The 18,434-nt window shown below is 37.6% G+C and overlaps 2 protein-coding genes across 4 annotated transcripts in view; both read left to right on the plus strand.

Annotated features, from left to right (window-relative positions):
- The window catches only part of esrra (estrogen-related receptor alpha), a 20,236-nt gene extending 11,260 nt beyond the window's left edge, over nucleotides 1-8,976 (plus strand). For all 3 annotated transcript variants that reach the window (XM_051878789.1, XM_051878791.1, XM_051878790.1), the window contains 4 exons: nucleotides 49-162; nucleotides 324-491; nucleotides 2,868-3,137; nucleotides 5,697-8,976. In XM_051878789.1, coding sequence (XP_051734749.1) covers nucleotides 49-162; nucleotides 324-491; nucleotides 2,868-3,137; nucleotides 5,697-5,950 — 806 coding nt within the window. In that variant the 3' untranslated portion in view covers nucleotides 5,951-8,976. The remainder of the gene's footprint in view (nucleotides 1-48; nucleotides 163-323; nucleotides 492-2,867; nucleotides 3,138-5,696) is intronic.
- Nucleotides 8,977-13,442: 4,466 nt separating this feature from the next.
- On the plus strand, nucleotides 13,443-18,430 carry prdx5 (peroxiredoxin 5). Its single transcript, XM_051878800.1, has 6 exons — nucleotides 13,443-13,663; nucleotides 15,132-15,266; nucleotides 16,194-16,325; nucleotides 16,439-16,477; nucleotides 16,696-16,760; nucleotides 18,027-18,430. The coding sequence occupies exons 1-6, from the start codon at nucleotides 13,517-13,519 to the stop codon at nucleotides 18,130-18,132; spliced, it is 624 nt and encodes a 207-aa protein (XP_051734760.1). The 5' UTR covers nucleotides 13,443-13,516; the 3' UTR covers nucleotides 18,133-18,430.
- The last annotated feature ends 4 nt before the right edge of the window (nucleotides 18,431-18,434 follow it).

Below are 18,434 nucleotides of genomic sequence, written 5' to 3' on the forward strand. Positions count from 1 at the left end.
CCAATGCCTTAATCCTCTTTCTGTGTTTGGTGTGTGCGTTCGGTGTAGGAGTCCGCCTGGACCGAGTCAGAGGCGGACGGCAGAAGTACAAGAGACGCCCAGAGGTGGAGAATGCCACGTACCAGAGTGCACCGATACCTTTAAGGAAAGAGGGAGAGAAGGGTAATAAAATATTATTTGTCTATTTATTTCATTTTTTTTATATATTTTTATTTTTATTTTTTATTTTATATTTTTAAAAAATATAATTATTTACATTTGATAAATAAACTTTGGCTTGACTTGATTATTCAGCTGAGTAATGTTTAGTTTGTTTCTTTCAGGCTCATCCAGCATCATTGTGTCTCATCTGCTGGTGGCGGAGCCAGAAAAGCTGTTTGCTATGCCAGACCCCCTGCAGCCTGATACGGCCCAGCGCACGCTCACCACTCTATGTGATCTGGCCGACCGGGAACTAGTTGTCATCATCGGCTGGGCCAAGCACATTCCTGGTAAGTGAGAGCAAGAAGAGGAACATCAAGACGGTTAGCAAGGAGACCATGTCAAGGAAGCTGTTCTCGTGTTGAGCTACAAGTTACTCACTCTCCTGTTACTTAAATTAAGCTAAAGTAAAGCTCCCACATAGTCTCAACCTTTGACGACATGATTCACTGTCTGATTCATATTGCACATGAAACTGGAAAGTACTTTTTGGATCCCGTATGCTCTTATTTTATTGACTAACTAAGGGTTTTATATGAGCCTGCCTGGAAACATAGTTTTTTGAGGTTAATAGAGGTTGAGAAAAGTTACTGGATTTCATTAGGAAAGTTTGCCAGTTTAGTGGGATTAAAACTTAAAAAAACAAAAAACAAAAAAAACTAGCAAGTATTGTTAAAGTCCCCATGAAATTTGGGCTTTTAGTATGAATATGTTAGCCTTACTGTTATCTATAAGCTAGTGTGCTCCAAAACAATGACAAAATTCGCATTTAGAAGATAAAAGCATTCAAAACTTGCAGTCTCTCATTTCCGCCAAAATGGATCAATGATTTTGATGACATCATGCTGCACTTCAGCTTCTCATCAGATCTTTTGTCCAATCAAATGCTCTCTGAATCTGAAGCATCCCGCCCCCTTCATTATAAAGACGCTGAAGCTGTGGCTGAAATCGGTCACTTGTTCACACATTTACTATTTTCTACATGGTGAATGGCACATAGTGCACTATATAGGGAATAGGGAACGATTCTGACAGGGTAAATATGCTTTCCATTAAGGCGAATTAAGTCTGGTTTCACATTAGTGTTACGCAAACCGCCACAGCATGCCCACAGTCTGCTCTGGTCCAGAGACATGATAGCACATATATATAATTTGTATATTCTGCTGTTATTCTGGTGTTAGTTTAATTAGTCTATTTCCTGCTTTTTTTCATGGCAGTCTGGTCTGGTTTCAGTTATTATGGCTTAATCTATTTCAGATAAATGGCATGTAAAACATAAAGACAGTGGTTTTTGCTTTACATTGGTCAGACAGTGGCGATTGTGGCGACTGAAAATTTACAATCTGGAACAGATCTTATGATGGGCTCATTTTCCCCCACTAGAATGTAGTATAATAGTACTAATTTTAGTAGCAAAGGTCCCTTTCAGTCCGTGCTAAGAGTAGCAGATATTTTCTTTTGAATATCCTCTTTTCCTCTGTGGTTATAAATACTTGTTTACTCATGCAGATTCTTGATCTTGTGATCTATACTGATGCTTTTTACTGGGAAAAGTGTTACTTGCTAGCCAAATACCACTTATATACTTTGTGTTTGGAAGGAGCTGATCAGATGCCAAAAGACCTTATTTAGAGCAGCGCCATGACAGGTATGAAAGCGAGACTGTGAGGCATAGACTTCTGTTTTTAATGGTATCCGCTGGAAAAAGCTGTAGAAAGCTCCTAGATCACTTATAATTTTCCACAGCTCATAATGTCTGGGGTTTTTTGTCTACTGAAATTTCTTGGAAAGATATTTTTGCAGTGTTTCATCAGCAGAACAATCCAAAACACATTAAATAACAGTACAACCCACTGAAGAGATGTTTGTCTATCTCTCACAACCTCGCTTTCATTCCTATTAAAAATCAAAGATGGCGCTGCACAAATAAGGTCTATGTTATGATAACAGGCTAACATTTCAGAAGGCTATGACAATGCCAGCTAGAAAACAGCAGCTTGTTAATCAATGATATTTGATGGTTCTCACATTTCTGCACTGCTGGAAAGTGCTGATCAATCACACCTGTCTGAAAAGAACAGGTGCCTAAAGAAAGATTATAATTGAAGGGAACTGGAGCAGGCGATTCAGAGCTACAGTCAGAATGTGGAAGACTTTTCTCCTAATTGCCGTCCGAGTTCAGTCTTGGAAGGAGAGATTTTGTCAGTCTCTGGCTATTTTCAAGACCTCTAATTTTAGATCACTATTGTGAGTGTCCACTGTGTCTCTGTACTCATTATCAACAACTCTCATCCTGCTCTTAGTCTCAACACATCTCTTACTGTGAGTGTCCACTAGATCTGAGATGAGCAGGACTTTCTTAGTCTCTGTAGGAGGCTTGCGCAGTGCTGACAGTGTCAAAAAGCTGAGAAATGTTCAACTTTATGTAAATGAGTGGCAAAAAATGCCAATTGCTTTGAGGTAAAGGCGGCGCAACAATAGTATTTAAAACGTTATAACACACTAGTGTCAATTAAGCAAATATTGCTTACATTTTTTCAAAATAATTATTCAGTAAACAGTTAAGTGGTTTTCTCTTTTTCGTGTCATTTTAAAAGAAGTTTCTTTTTTTTGCACCACTTGACATGTATCGTCAACCACCTTCTTTTTCCTCCCTCATCCAGGTTTCCTCTCTCTGTCACTGGCTGACCAGATGTCCGTCCTGCAGTCGGTGTGGCTGGAGGTGTTGGTGTTGGGGGTGGCATACCGTTCTCTCGGCTGTGAGGACGAGGTGGTGTTCGCTGAAGACTTCGTGCTGGATGAGGAGATGTCTCGTGTGGCCGGTCTGACCGAACTCAATGCTGCCATCAGCCAGCTCGCACGCCGTTTCAGGGCTCTGCAGCTGGACCGCGAGGAGTTCGTCATGCTCAAGGCCATCGCGCTCACCAACTCAGGTGCGCTTCCTGTCAAGATTTTCCTATTAATGACTCATCCATTCTACTTCTATTTTTGTTCCCTGACCGACTGGTTACCCTCTGATCAAAACCCGCGTGACCTGACTGAGTCACCCGGTAATTAAGACCAGACTGTATTCTGTTTTGTGTCATAAACGTGCCTGTCTTGTCACTGTTTGCTTGTATGAATTCTTCCCCCTCTTGGAAGAACCCATGAAACTTTTGATTACTGTAAATAATAAATTCAACCCCCGTATCTGCTTCACCCACATTATCTGTATTTGTTATGCAAATACTGGGAGTCGCATGCTTTGAATCTTGAACACACCCAAGACCTCTTCCTTACGCCTCACATATCTGTGTGTACATGCTAAATATTAACCCCCACCAACAGACTTATCCAGGGTTCAGTGACCTTTAGCACATGTGACAACAGTTAATAATTAGCACAAGATTCATATTATATGTATCAGATTTATTTAATTGTTGTTCCTTACCTGCATTCATAACTGCTTCTTGCGGTAATCCTCATAAAGCTGGACTTGGGGCATACAGAATTTCTTCGAACGTGGATATGATGTCAAGTACTAGGGATTCGTTTTAATAAATAATAAATTAAAAAATAATACATTTAAAACCATATGCTTATGCTTACATAAATGTTCAAAAATTGAGTCAGTACGTTTTTTGTTTGTTTGTTTGTTTGTTTGTTTAAAGAAATTCATACTTTTATTGAGAAAGGATGCAGTAAATTGAGGTATGGTTCTTTGAATTTAGCCATGAGGTAAATCTTTAATGTTTAAGTCCTCTATTGGTCAAATGTCTCCACGACTTGCCAATTCATGGGTCACCAAACTTGATCTTTTGGGTTTAAATCTACATAATGTTATGCAAATTTTGGGATAATCCATAAAATAGCTGAATGGAAAAGCTAAGATACAAAAAATGTCCTGAATGCACATAAAAAATTTAAACACTCACTTGATGTGGAAAAATGTTTTATTTCAGTTAGAAGGTCTGCGCAAAAACTATGATGGAAACGCATTAATTCACCCTGAGAAGAAAAGAAAATATTGTTTTGGTCATTCATATACGCCAAAATGATTGGCTAATACAACCTCACGTAACGTCTGACACGTCACTCGAGATAAAGCATCTGCATCCAATTTTCCACTTTTCAATAAAAGTGGTTTCAATAGTAGTTACTTGGGGCGTAATGGTACACAGAAGTCACGGTTCGGTACGTACCTCGGTTTTGCGGTCACGGTTTGGTACGATTTTGGTACAATAGGAAAAATGGTCACACTTTAGTTTAGGGTCCAATTCTCACTATTAACTAACTATTAACTTCTGCCTCAATAAACCCCTAATTACTGCTTATTAATAGTTCGTAAGGCAGTTGTTAAGTTTAGGTATGGGGAAGGATTAAGGGATGTAGAATATAGTCATGCAGAATAAGGCATTAATATCTGCTTTATAAGTACTAATAAACAACAGACAATATCCTAGTAACTAATTAATAGAGAGAATTGGACCCTAAAGTGTTACCAGACAAAGGAACAAATCCACAATGCTAGGTTTCTTTTATTTTATTTTGAACAGAGTAGTTCAAATCACAGTTTGTTCCACCAAGCAACATTTAGTCCCTTAGTCGGTACAGTACAGGCTCCTTTTTGTGTATTAAGTACTAAGCAGTAAACAGGATTCACTCTTGCATGGGTCATATTTTTTTGCCAGGCTGATAAAAAACAAATGGTATTTGGTCACAATCAGCTACAAAACTGAAAAGCATCTTGTGTTATAAGAGTACAAAATAAACAGAATAATGAAAAATAAAACTTGTGCATTAGGAGTGTTACAATTTGCTCCACTTGAACTATATTTAAACATTCAAAGCTTAAAGGCAGTGTGTAAATGTTAGCGGCATTCAGCGGTGAGGTTGCGAATTGCAATATAGAGAAGCTACGGTGGCCAGGACAAATATATTGTCGTCTGAGACAGCAGAGAGTAGCTAGTCAATCGAACATGCTCTGTAGAGCAGTTTGTCCATTTAGGCATTTCTGTCAATAGATCGTCCTAAAATTTACACATTGCACCTTTAAGCCCAACCCACCTATACTTAATTTTTCGCGCACAGTTGAGTACGCGAGACTTTCAATCCTCCTTTGTCCATGAGCAAAGAAAGACACATTTGAGTTATTTGCATATGCGCTGTTCTTTTGCTCTTTTTTTCTGTTGTGGTGGTTATCAAACAGCGTTGTATTACTGCGTGTGCCCCCTTCTGGATCGGAGTGTGGATCGCCTGTGGCTGACTGTATTTGTCACCTAACTGCTTGACGAATACATGTACCGTCCGTTATACCCATAGTAGTTACTATTTATATTTTGTACTAGTTTCTCGGGAAGTGACTATTTTGTTCTCATAAAGAAATGTTTGTTTTATTTGCAAATTTTTGCATTCTTTCATATAAATTAAATTAGCACAATTGCTAGAATGACATAATGGATTTATTTAGATTTGAGTTCTAAACACACGTCCCCTTCTTCCCCTCTCTTCAGATTCGGTGTACATTGAGGACATGGAGGCTGTGCAGAAGTTACGGGACTTGCTGCATCAGGCTCTGCTGGAGCTAGAAGTCCAGCGACGCCCCGACGACCCCCAGCGTGCCGGACGACTCCTCCTCACCCTGCCCCTCCTCAGGCAGACCGCTGGCCGGGCCCTCACCACGTTCTACAGCATTAAGACCCGTGGCGGGGTGCCTATGCACAAACTCTTCCTGGAGATGCTGGAGGCCATGATGGACTCACCCTAGAGAATAGATGACAGATGGATGAAGGATGAAGAAAAGGGCAAAAAACTTGCCCAAAGTCTTTTTGTGTGTGCAAGGGCTACAAAAGCCAAAAGAAAACACTTTTTTTGGGTTGAATATGAAGAAGACGCTTTGTAGCTGTCCGCCAGTACTGGTCTTTCGCATCCAATCCTCCTCCTTCATTTGATTTCAATGGGTACCACGTCAACATAGGCTTGGGTCAGTTCAGACACACTTCATATTTATATATGTCAGTGTTAGGTGAACCACAGACAAACGTGTAATTCATTCTGTCACTTCACGGCCATCCTGATAAGTGTTTCTAGGAGCTAACCATTACTGTAAACTCAGAGAAATTTACGTGCCAAGGGCGCCTACTGAGACTGCAGCAATATGAACTCTTACTTGAATCATACGATTCAGTGATATCTCCTCCTTTACTGATAGTAGGCAACCGAAACAGTCACTATCACTACAGTTATAATCGAGTAAGCTTTCTTTTTCTCCTTAAATTTGTGCATAAAAGGCACTTGTGTAAAGTTAATGTCTTTTATAATGCACTCGCCATACTACAAGTGCTATCTATCTTCGTCCCGCTAGCTTTTTGTGGAATATGCAAAACATAAGTGAAGACTTACTGGAGGAGAGACAAATCTTAGTTTACTGGTGTACACTGGTACTGCAAATATACTGCAACATCATATTACGGTAAGCAATATGAAAGATTTCATAACCCATTTGATGTCAGCCATTTTTAAAAAAAAAAAAAACGAGAGGCTGCCCTACCACGTCCTGCTTTGAAATGAAATTAACTAGTGGAGTAGTCGCATAACAAAGACAGTTTTTTTTTTTTTTTTTTTTTTTAATTTCCAAGAAATCCAGGCCGTCCTATGTATAAAAGCTATGTGTTTTAAAAGATTAACATTATTGTTTTGGGATATGGATTGTGTGAACATGAGACTGTGGGTACTATAAATGCTGAACTGAACCAACAGTGCATCTAAATCAGGGTAAACGGGGAGTTTTTTCCTCCTGTAGGCCACTACTGTAGTTTTTTTTTTTTTTTTTTTTTTTTTTTTTTTTTGCTGTGATCATTTGTTTGGATGCCGTGGGACCTTCCGGTGATGTCCTCAATTTTTCAGATGACACTGGCCTGCTTGTGACCGATTGAGCCATTTGGAGTCAGTCGTTTGGAGACATTTTTCATTCATTCAGAGGAAAGATCATATTCTTTATTGTTATCCTCCATTTATACGTGGACGCAGCCGGACAGTCTACGTCTGAGGTTCGTTCCGTGATATTCAGACTGAAAGCCTCTGTGGTGCAGAGCAACATTAAATGCAAATTGGAAAGCCTCACGAAATGGGCTCAACCAGAGCCGTCGCTTCGTGACTCTTCGTTGGGTTCTTTTAAGATGTGTTTTTGCGTAGTCTCCTCACAGTTTGTTTGCAGACGCTCGTCTGGTATTATATGCAATCATACTCTGTTCAGAGCTACCTTTTATTTATTCTACACGTGAAAACAGGAGGAAGAAAAGCCAGTTGCCAGTTTGGCCAATTTAAGTACTAAAATTAAAAACCACTGATGTACAGAGTCAGACCTCGGAGGTGACGCCACATTTTTAGGGTGATTTTCACTGTATGTTGTTTGCAGCAATGATTGTATGAGCGCTCTGAAAGTGGTTCACTGCAAATACACGTCATATAAGCAGATGGAAAGAATCTTCCATGGTTGATATTTATATTTTCAGCTCAAGACTAGTTTCAATCTGGGTTTTAGTCCTAAATACTGAGGAGACGTATTGTGATTTCAGGCCTTTTGGATGATCATGAGTTGCTGTTGCTCATTCTGTGCTCATGGCATGATTTTAGTTTTTGGTTTTTCCATATACACTATGAAGCTTGGCCTCAGGTTTGGTATTGAAATAAAGCAATTCATTTGGGAGAATGTTGTAAAATGTCTGTTTTGTATTGAATTGTTTCTTAGATTTCTCTTTTTGTAGTTGAAGTACTAACTTTAAGACATATGAAAGCCAGTGGACATTATATTCCTGTGTCTTTTCTTTCTTTTTCTTTTGTTCAATATAGTATTGCAGATTTCAGGCACTAATATGTGTTGATCACTGCAAAACTTCCTCTTTTTCTCTGTTTTTTTTCTTCAAAATACCGCCAGTTTGGCTGTTAAGGGAATTTTGGGATATTTCAATAAACTTGGTTTAATTTTTTATTCAATCTATATGCGTTTATCGAAGCTAAAATAGGATTATTTTTTTTCCCTTTTCTAACATTTCAGTGTTTTTTTTTTTTTTCTTTTATACACAGGAGTTAATGTCTCTCCTAAGTGGTTATTGGGATGTCATGATTTGTGTACATAACCATGAATGAGTGGGTCCATTCAAAGACAGCTGTAAAATATGTCAATGTTTGTGTCAATAATAACTCTAATATAATGATGATATTACAGTAGTGTTTTCATAATGGTAAGCATTATATAAAGCCATTTTGTCTGTCAGACTTAGAACATAACATATGATTGAGAGATAAATTAAATTCATGGCTAGGTGTTTTTGTGTGTCTGTGTATATTTATGTAAATGAGCAATACCAGAATTTACCAAAATGTTTGTTTTCACATTTTACTGTATATTCATATACTGTAAATCAAACCTCAACATTAACACTAGTGATAACAGTCAATAGTAATAAGTACAGTAAAGAGCAAATCAATATTTGTATTCCAAAATATTGTATTTAAAAGATTAAAATCTATTTTTTACTCAATTTGCGGATGTTTATTAATATTATTGTTCTGGTATTTGTGTGGGTTGAAGTCAAATGATTGTAAATGTCTGTGCTTTTTTGTTTCCTTTTTGTAAACCTCAGTGGTTCAGCAGTAGTAACTTTGTTCATATTGAATCACTGTGAAGAGAAAGCAAACACTAAAACAACAGGAAAATAGAGGTATTTTAAAATATTGTCAGTGTCAATGTGTTTTGTAATAAATTAACACGCGTCATCACTTGTCATTGGATTTCTATGTCGTTTTGTCATTATCCTGTCTGTTCTTTCATGTGCTCGAAAACAATGTCAATTTTTAGATTTAAGGCTTATTTAATCAATGAACCTTCATGTAAAGTCTTTGGTCCATTCCATTGTTTACATGTTGTATTCAAATCTGCAAGTGGTGCTAGTCTTTCATCGAGAGCTCCCGTTGTTTGCAGTTACTTTAAATGTATCAAAAAAATTTGTTTCGTACCATTACACCGATAAATTATGGAGTATATAATAAAACACTTATCTTTAAGTGAGACAGGCGGTAAAATAGTGCTTTGAGGGAGAAACATAACGTGCAGACGCATCGTACCACCTGCACATGTGTGCTTTCATACTGCCCCCATGTGGTTATGTGCTGTATAACCTCACATACGTGCACGCGACCAGCGCGGAAACAGCGCCATCGTGAGGCCATTTCGGATTAGTGTGAAAATATTTAGGCTTGTTAAGTTGGCTTGAAAAAGCCAACTTATTGATATTCTATTTAAGCTTATTTTTCTTAGACTAAATTTTGCCCTGCTACTCCTCCTAGACTGTTCAAGCTACAACCACCAAACTCGGACTAGACCTCCAGACTGTTCTGACTCGAGTTGCTATATCTTTTCAGACTGATCCGACTTATGGTTTTCCTAAAAATGCTGATTAAAACTGGAAAAAACTCCCATTGACTTACATTGAAAATCTGAACATTCCATCAAACTCCAACTGTCAAAAATTCAAATTTAAACACACTGAAGCCCATTAGACTCAATGAAGCTGCCATTCTATGTACTATTACTGCCATTCAGACTCATTCAAACTCTCTCTCTCTCTCTCTCTCTCTCTCTCTCTCTATCTATCTGTCTATCTATCTATCTATCTATCTATCTAAACTCATTCAAACTCATAAACTCATCTATCATCTATCTATCACTTCTCATCTATCTGTTCTCTATCTATCTATCTATCTATCTAAACTCATTCAAACTCATAAACTCATCTATCTATCTATCTATCTATCTATCTATCTATCTATCTATCTATCTATCTATCTATCTATCATTGCCAAATGAATGACAGAAATGTATGCACTTATTATGTTCTTACACATTTTTCAAAAATGGTATTTTTCATGGTAATATGTGGATGTGGATTATAGTAATGCCATATGGAACAACTATTTTTTAAGTAAGCACTTTTAAGTAAGACTATTTCTATCTTTCTATCTAAATCTATCTATATAAATCTATCTATCTATATCTTCCTATCTATATCTGTTTCTGTCTATCTATCTATCTATCTATCTATCTATCTATCTATCTATCTATCTCATAGCAACCACCCAGAACAACCTAGCAACCGCATAGCAGCCAACCAGAACACCATGGCAACCACACAAATCAATCTGGCAACATCCTAGTAACTAGCCCGAGTACCTTAGCAACCACATAGGACCACCCTGGCAAGGACCCAGGATACCTTAGCAACCACATAGCACCACCTTAGCAACCACCCCGAGTACCCTAGCAACCGCATACCAACACCTTAGCAACCACCCCGAGTACCCTAGCAACCGCATAGCAACACCTTAGCAACCACCCCGAGTACCCTAGCAACCGCACAGCAACACCTTAGCAACCACCTAGAGTACCCTAGCAACCACATAGCAACAACCTAGCAACCACCCTGAGTACCTTAGCAACCGCATAGCAACACCTTAGCAACCACCCTGAGCACCCTAGAAACCGCATAACACCCTAGCAACCACCTTGATTACCCTGACTCTATCTATCTATCTCAAAACTACTAAACTAAAACCAAACTTTCAAACTGAAAACTTTCAAACTTTAAACTTTATGAACTACTTTAAACTTTCTGGACCGACTTTTTCAAGCCAACTTAAAGTTTGTCTCGACGAACTTTTTTATCTAGTTTGTAGTTGGGCTGCTGGGAGCTGTGTAAATTCCGGCAGTTAAGATTCTGTATAAAATAAACCATGTCTACTCGTAGAAAACAATATTTCAGATTCATTTCAAAGATTTAACTTTAATTTTCGAAGATTTAACATTAATTAGGCTACATATTTACCTTTAGTGCACATGAGGCAGCACCGTATTTGACTGATTTTAAGTGAGAAAGCATTATTTTTATGCGTTTAGCACTGATATTGTGTACATTTAAATGATATGACTTGTTCAAACACAGTTTGGTGCTTTCAATTGGTGTTAATCACATACCAATTCCTTCTTTCTTTAGTTATATAATACTGTACACAATGGTATTTTTCCGGTGTTCTTTAGACCTTGGTAGCCTAATTAAAAACCGATGGTTTCCGCTGAGAAAAGTCATTTTGAAAAAGTCTTTCAAGAAGGGAAAATGGTACAGCAGTGACTTGTTTTATTCTGTGGGGAGACATTACAGATGACCAGAAACAATTGTTCTTTACAACTTGCCTTATATTTCTTAAATGAGTGTTCTAGGTGATAATTGTTTCCAGCATGATTAATTGCAATGGATATTGTGTTAAAGATATATGAAAGAAGCAGGATTTTTCATGGTTTAGAGTATACAGTTAGCCTAAATCATCTAATGCAGTTCACAAACCTGTCCAGAGCGCCACCAGCCCTGCACATCTTGTATGTCTCCCGCATCTATCACACCTGATTCAGCTCATTTCATTAGTAGAGACTGCAAGACCTGAAATGGGTGTGCCAGATATAGGGAGACATACAAAATGTGCAGGGCTGGTTGTGCTCCAGGACAGGATTGAGAACCAGGTGCCAACTTTCCCCACAAACATTACAGGTGTCTATACTAATTCTGTGCTCCCTGACTGATGCCATCTTCTTAAAAATTAAAAAATTATTACTGACCGGTGAGCAGCTAGAATAATTTCCCCCATTCACTTCACTAGCTATACGGCCCTGCAGACATATTTCGTAAAATCTTTATTTGTCTGTCAATATTTTTCAGTATTCAGTTTGTTGGTGAGATAATGCATCATTAAAAGGAAGTTGAAACTTGTTGCATCATACAGTATTTTCCCTTTATTATTGCATAATTCAAAACACTAAGAAAAAAAACCCTTTGCAATTACTCTTCGAGGACAAACTAAAGGGTTAGTTCACCCAAAAAAGAAAATCCTGTCATTTGTTACTCACCCTCATGCCGTTCCACACCCGTTAGACCTTCGTTAATCTTCGGAACGCAAATTGAGATATTTTTGTTGAATTCCGATGGCTCCATGAGGCCTACATAGGGAGCAATGACATTTCCTCTCTCAAGATCCATAAAGGTACTAAAAACATATTTAAATCAGTTCATGTGAGTACAGTGGTTCAATATTAATATTATAAAGCGACGAGAATATTTTTGGTGCTCCAAAAATAAAACAAAATAACGACTTATATAGTGATGGCCGATTTCAAAACACTGCTTCAGGAAGCTTCGGAGTGTTATGAATCAGCGTATCGAATCAGCGGTTCGGAGCGCCAAAGTCACGTGATTTCAGCAGTTTGGCGGTTTGACACGTGATCCGAATCATGATTCGACACGCTGATTCATAACGCTCCAGATCTTCCTGAAGCAGTGTTTTGAAATCTGCCATCACTATATAAGTCATTATTTTGTTTTTTTTGGTGCACCAAAAATATTCTCGTCGCTTTATAATATTAATATTGAACCACTGTACTCACATGAACTGATTTAAATATGTTTTTAGTACATTAATGGATCTTGAGAGAGGAAATGTCATTGCTGGCTATGGAGGCCTCATTGAGCCATCGGATTTCAACAAAAATATCCTTATTTGCGTTCCGAAGATGAACGAAGGTCTTACGGGTGTGGAACGGCATGAGGGTGAGTAATTAATGACATTATTTTCATTTATGGGTGAACTAACCCTTTAAAGTCACTTTTCTTTATCATGTTTGTTGTTAAGTTTGTCAGTAGCAGATGATCCACAGTCCAGTGGGAAAGAATCGGGACGGGGCTCGGTCAGAAATCATGGTAAACATGGTACTCGCTGTAAATTAAGAAAATGAGATTTAAACAATAAGACGTACTGTATTGAGTTATATAACAATTTGTTTTCTGTCTATTAATGTATCCATACAAACATTTGCTAACCTGTCTAATAAAACACATAATAATATTGTCTTTGGCGTTTCCATGGTTTCACATATTGTGCCTTTAACTGTTACCTTTCTGAAGGCATATATATCCCAGCACATTAACACAACAACTGAACACATTATCTGGAATTCCTACAGAAATGTACACCTGTTTCATAGAACAATAATAAAAACAAACAATGCCATCACCTACAGCAAGGACAAGAAAAAAACAGTGAGACAAATAGTGAGGGAGCGGTTTTTTCATCCTGCATAACAGTTAATTGATGAAGTTAAGTACTGTCCTAATAACAGTATGTTATCCTTATTAGAGTAATACAGTTAATAAGAGGGAGTAGTCATAGGTGAGCAGATGCTTTGATAGATCCTTAGTAGCGGGGAGGGGAGGGGAGGCGTGACGGCTGGATGAGCGCGTTCCCGCAGGCGCTGCTGTGCCAGTCTATGCTGGTATATAAAGCGATGATTTCCACTACGCTACTACAGAAAGGCGTCCGTGCCGCCCACAGTATTAGACTGCTGCACTCCACACTCATCACCAGCATGCCGATCAAGGTAAGAACTTTTACCAGGCACATCCAGAGACAGGACTGTCGTCCTCTTTTGCACACGACCTTGGCACTATTTTCGCCGCACGGTGCCTAAAATAAACGCATTAGATGCTTCTGGAATAGTGGCGGCCATGAGTTTTTTTTTTATTATTACTGCGCGCATTTCATAACATAAGCACGGGTGTGTGTTTGTGATGTTACGTGAGCAGAATGATATTTTCGCTGCGATGTCCTATTTCTGCTTCTTATTCAAATATGTTGTGGGCAGCCAGTTAAAGCAAAGTGAGACAATGAGGAAGTAAACTATTTCCTTGTAGGCCTGACGCGCAAGTAGAATGCGCGTTGGCGTTTGTCGCGCGACGCGCGCTTGCTCCGATGTTCGTGATTTGTTATGGCAACACCATAATTTATGGGCTACATACCTTTATTAAATGTTATCGTTTGTTTGTTCAATATTGAACCAATATGCGCGGAGAGAAGAAAACGCAGTTATTTAAGTTTTATCTAACAGCAACATTATCAAGTAACATATCAGATTTTACATACATTAGCAGACACGAGTTTGGACACATCTATTGTGGATATTGTCTACAATTTAAATTTAGTAAAGCAGAAAGATCATGAAAGATCACAAATGGTATTTTGGGAATTAGGTATTGTATTTAGTAATTAGTATTGGTATCTCAAGTACTCGAATCAACCATTCGAACTTTACCAATTTATAGAAGATGCACAGTGTCAGTTCCAAAAACTATATATATAGTGTATGTGTATGTATTTTTATGACTATTTAATGTTTATTGCTAGAGAATTGCAAAAATCATAGAAAGTTTCCATATTGAGCCAATAGCAGGATTGCAAAAATTCATATAAAATATTATAATATTTGGTTTGCAACCTTCTACAATATATAGTCCTTAAATATAGGGTGAATTCTGATTGATTCTGATTTACTTTTTCCAAGTCACCTCAACGGCAAAAAAGTGTCTCAATCACCCTGAATTCACTCTATTGATTTTTTTTGTTTTAAAGTTAAGAGTGAGCCATGAAGGAGTTCCCATGTTTGCTGGACACTCGTTGGCTGCTTTTCCTTGACTATTGAGTTCAATGCATAAAAAATACATTACAATTTAGCTTTTGCATATAAATTCATATGTAGGCACAGCTTATATTCGTATACAAAAATAAATTAAAGCATTGAAGCATAAGACTTCAGATCATAAGGTTTTTAAGATCACAAGAATCATTCAGTCAAGTGTGTCCAAACTTATTAAAGTGTGTGTTGGTGACTGTGGTGACAGCACATGATCTCTGAAACTGGAACAGATGTAGTCATCAGAGCTCTGGTGTTTGTGTTGCTGTGGCAATGAATTGACTCACTTATAAATAATGGATTAAGAAATGAAGCTGTTTGATCAGTTTTATGCGTTTTATTCTGCATTATTCATGCTACTGTTCTTCGCCTCCTCAAGGTTGGTCAACGTCTTCCCGCTGTAGAGGTCCAGGAGGGAGACCCGGGGAATAGCATCTCAATAGCTGAACTCTTTAAAGGCAAAAAAGGAGTGCTTTTTGGCGTGCCAGGAGCGTTCACTCCCGGATGTTCAAAGGTACCAACGTGAGATCTGCTGAAATTACTGCTACCAATTATTATTCAATCTCAAGCTAAGTTTTGTGATATATATATATATATATAGCTGTGCCGAGTAGCCGTGTGATATGACTGTATATCAGCACGACTGTGATTCGGCCATGGGCACAGCCCAAGATTTGCTCTGTTGGCACCAATAAAACTGACATTTGGCATTGCTCTTTTGAACTTTGATATGTCTCCCAAAGGTTATGCGTATTTGGCGTACTGTCCAAGGGGAGGGCTCCAAGCTCAGAATTTGGCCTGAACCCAGAGTACTATATATATATATATATATATATATATATATATATATATATGCATTAAAAATACACTACTGTTAACTTCAACCAAAGCTAAGAAGCTAAATTTGCTAATCTATTCTCTCTATCACATTAAAATAAATTATATACAATGGCTCAGTACATCAATAATATGAAACAGAAGTTTTAGTACGTCTTTTCTTCCCTATATTGTGACAGGGAGGGGAAGTTTATGAGGGCACTTTAAAAAAATCAAATTTTGTGCACAGATAAATTATTTCTGTTAAATACTGCAATATTTCATAAAAAAAAAAAGAAAAAAGATTTATCGATTTTTGATTTCATGTTTAATTGAATGGCTTTATAATGCATCATTTATGCATTAAGTTATGTAAATACATTAATATAGTACTTTAAGCATATTATTAATGGCCAGGCCTGAAATACAACACACAAGTGGTCCCAGAAAAGGATGAAGACCCCTGTGTAATAACATAAGTTTGTGAAGGTAATATAATAAACCTAATTTGAATAATAACATGTTAGTTTTGAATGAATATATGCACGTCTCTTTTCATCCTATTACTGCAGCACCTGTGTCACATGCTCGTTTGTCTTTACTCTGTTCACTCGTGTTTTGTCAGACTCATCTCCCAGGGTTCGTAGAGATGGCTGAGGATTTGAGGGCCAGAGGTGTGGGTGAGATCGCATGTGTGTCTGTTAATGATGTGTTTGTCATGTCCGCCTGGGGAAAACAGAACGGAGCAGATGGCAAGGTGGGGAAAGTCTCCGCCCTTTCATTAACCTGTTTTTTTTTTACCAAAACACAGTCTAATTAGTCTCTTTAAGGATTTATCTATAGAGTCATTAAATGGTTGATTTATTCTAGGTGCGGATGCTGGCTGATCCCACAGGAGCGTTCACAAAGGTGACAATTGCTTTTGAAGCACATTCATCCATGGGCTATTTCCAGAATTTTTATGCCGATCAATGCACATAGGACATATTATAGATCTGGATGCATTGAAATCAGAAAATATTACAGGATTAAGTGTTATTTTACTTTAAAATGCTGTCCCAAATGTTCAGTGCTGTCTGAGATGTTTTGTAAATATAGATATTATAAATCTATTTTTCTCTATACAGGCTGTGGATCTCTTCCTGGACAATGACCATTTGTTCCAGGTGCTTGGAAATTTGAGGTCTCAAAGGTAAGATGACAGTCTTCCTAAAAAAAACCATGTCCTATAATCAGTGTTGGGGGTAACGCATTACAAGTAACTTGTTACGTAATCAGATTACTTTTTTCAAGTAACTAGTAAAGTAACGCATTACTTTTTCAATTTACAAAATATCTAAGTTACTTTTTCAAATATGTAACACAAGTTACTTTTTCACATTTATTGACCGACAGCTCTCCTTGTCCCCATGTTGAGAGAAAGCGGGTACTGTAAGTGCAGAGGCGTTGTGTGCTCAGTGTAAACATGATGATTATTGTAGTTCTAGACTAAATGTGAACATGCATTTACTCATCTCACTTGCACAAAAACATTCAGTATTCCTCAAAATGAAGAATTTTATGCAAACCTGTAATAATTTAATATATTAAATTACACAAATATACTTTATGTATTTAATCTCACTTTATTAATCTCTCTTTGTTGCTGACCTTCGATGATCGAATTCAATCATACTAATAAGCAAAAATACTTTAGATTAGATTTAGAAATAAGAGTGTTGAACTTCCTTCTCCTGAGTCCTATTCTTCTTTAATCCAGAATGGCATCACAGCTGAAAGGTTTGTTTGAGCTGCGTCCTCTACTGTACAGGTGTAAATATCCATTTCACTCTGTGTAAAAGGGCCTTAACATTTGCCAAAAATAGAACTTTTTTTGTTATTATAAAAAACACAAGCAAGCCCAGCCCAGGTGAGAAAAAGTAACGCAAAAGTAATGTAACTAATTTCTTTTCATAAAAAGTAACACAATTAGTTACTTTTTTAGGGAGTAACACAATATTGTAATGCATTACTTTTAAACGTAACTTCCCCCAACACTGCCCATAATTATGATTATGGTATCCACCTTATTTGGCAATGTGGAATTAAGCTATTTTCTGTGAATGTGTGAGATCCGATTCATTAGGCGCTATAGATAACTAGAATGGCAAAGTCCAGAAAATGGTAAAACTGTTTGGGCTACAAATTAGTGCATTTATAATTACCATATTAAATCAAGTGGCAACATCAAGTGGCTTAATATACTGTTTTTGTACAGCTAAAATAACAGAAGCGAGTTCAAGTTAGAAATGGCCACAACTGCTCCTACATTAAAAATAAGGTGGCTAGTCTGACACAAATTGTGAAGTTGACATCTCATCAAATAAAAGTATAATTCAGTCTACCTCTCATTTTCATGTGGAAGCGACTCTTTAATGTCTCAGTTGCCTCTGCTGGTCCTGATTGTGTGTGTGTGCAGGTATGTCATGCTGATTGAAGATGGAGTGGTCAAAAAGCTCAATGTGGAGCCTGATGGGACAGGCCTGACCTGCAGCTTGGCCTCAAGCTTTCTCACTGAGATTTAAGTTACTGAATGTAACCAGTTTACTCCATATAGTCAGTCACCCTATTGTAACTGACCCAATTACCCAACTATCATTCCAAAAACAGTGTAATGGAAATTCCCAACAACACTAATGCATATGCTGGGGGGAAACCCATGCAAGGAACTAGTTTATTTGGAGCAATAATTAATTCTTCCTGTTTTGGTGGGAAAAACGCACAAGTTTGGCTGTATATCGCACAAATCCCTGCTTCCGATGGTTATGTGATATAACTTGTAATGGTTACTCAAACTGCAATAAACATTTCCTCATGACTGCATCCA

The sequence above is a fragment of the Ctenopharyngodon idella genome, chromosome 21, assembly GCF_019924925.1.
Source record: "Ctenopharyngodon idella isolate HZGC_01 chromosome 21, HZGC01, whole genome shotgun sequence".
Classification (NCBI taxonomy): Eukaryota; Metazoa; Chordata; class Actinopteri; order Cypriniformes; family Xenocyprididae; genus Ctenopharyngodon; species Ctenopharyngodon idella.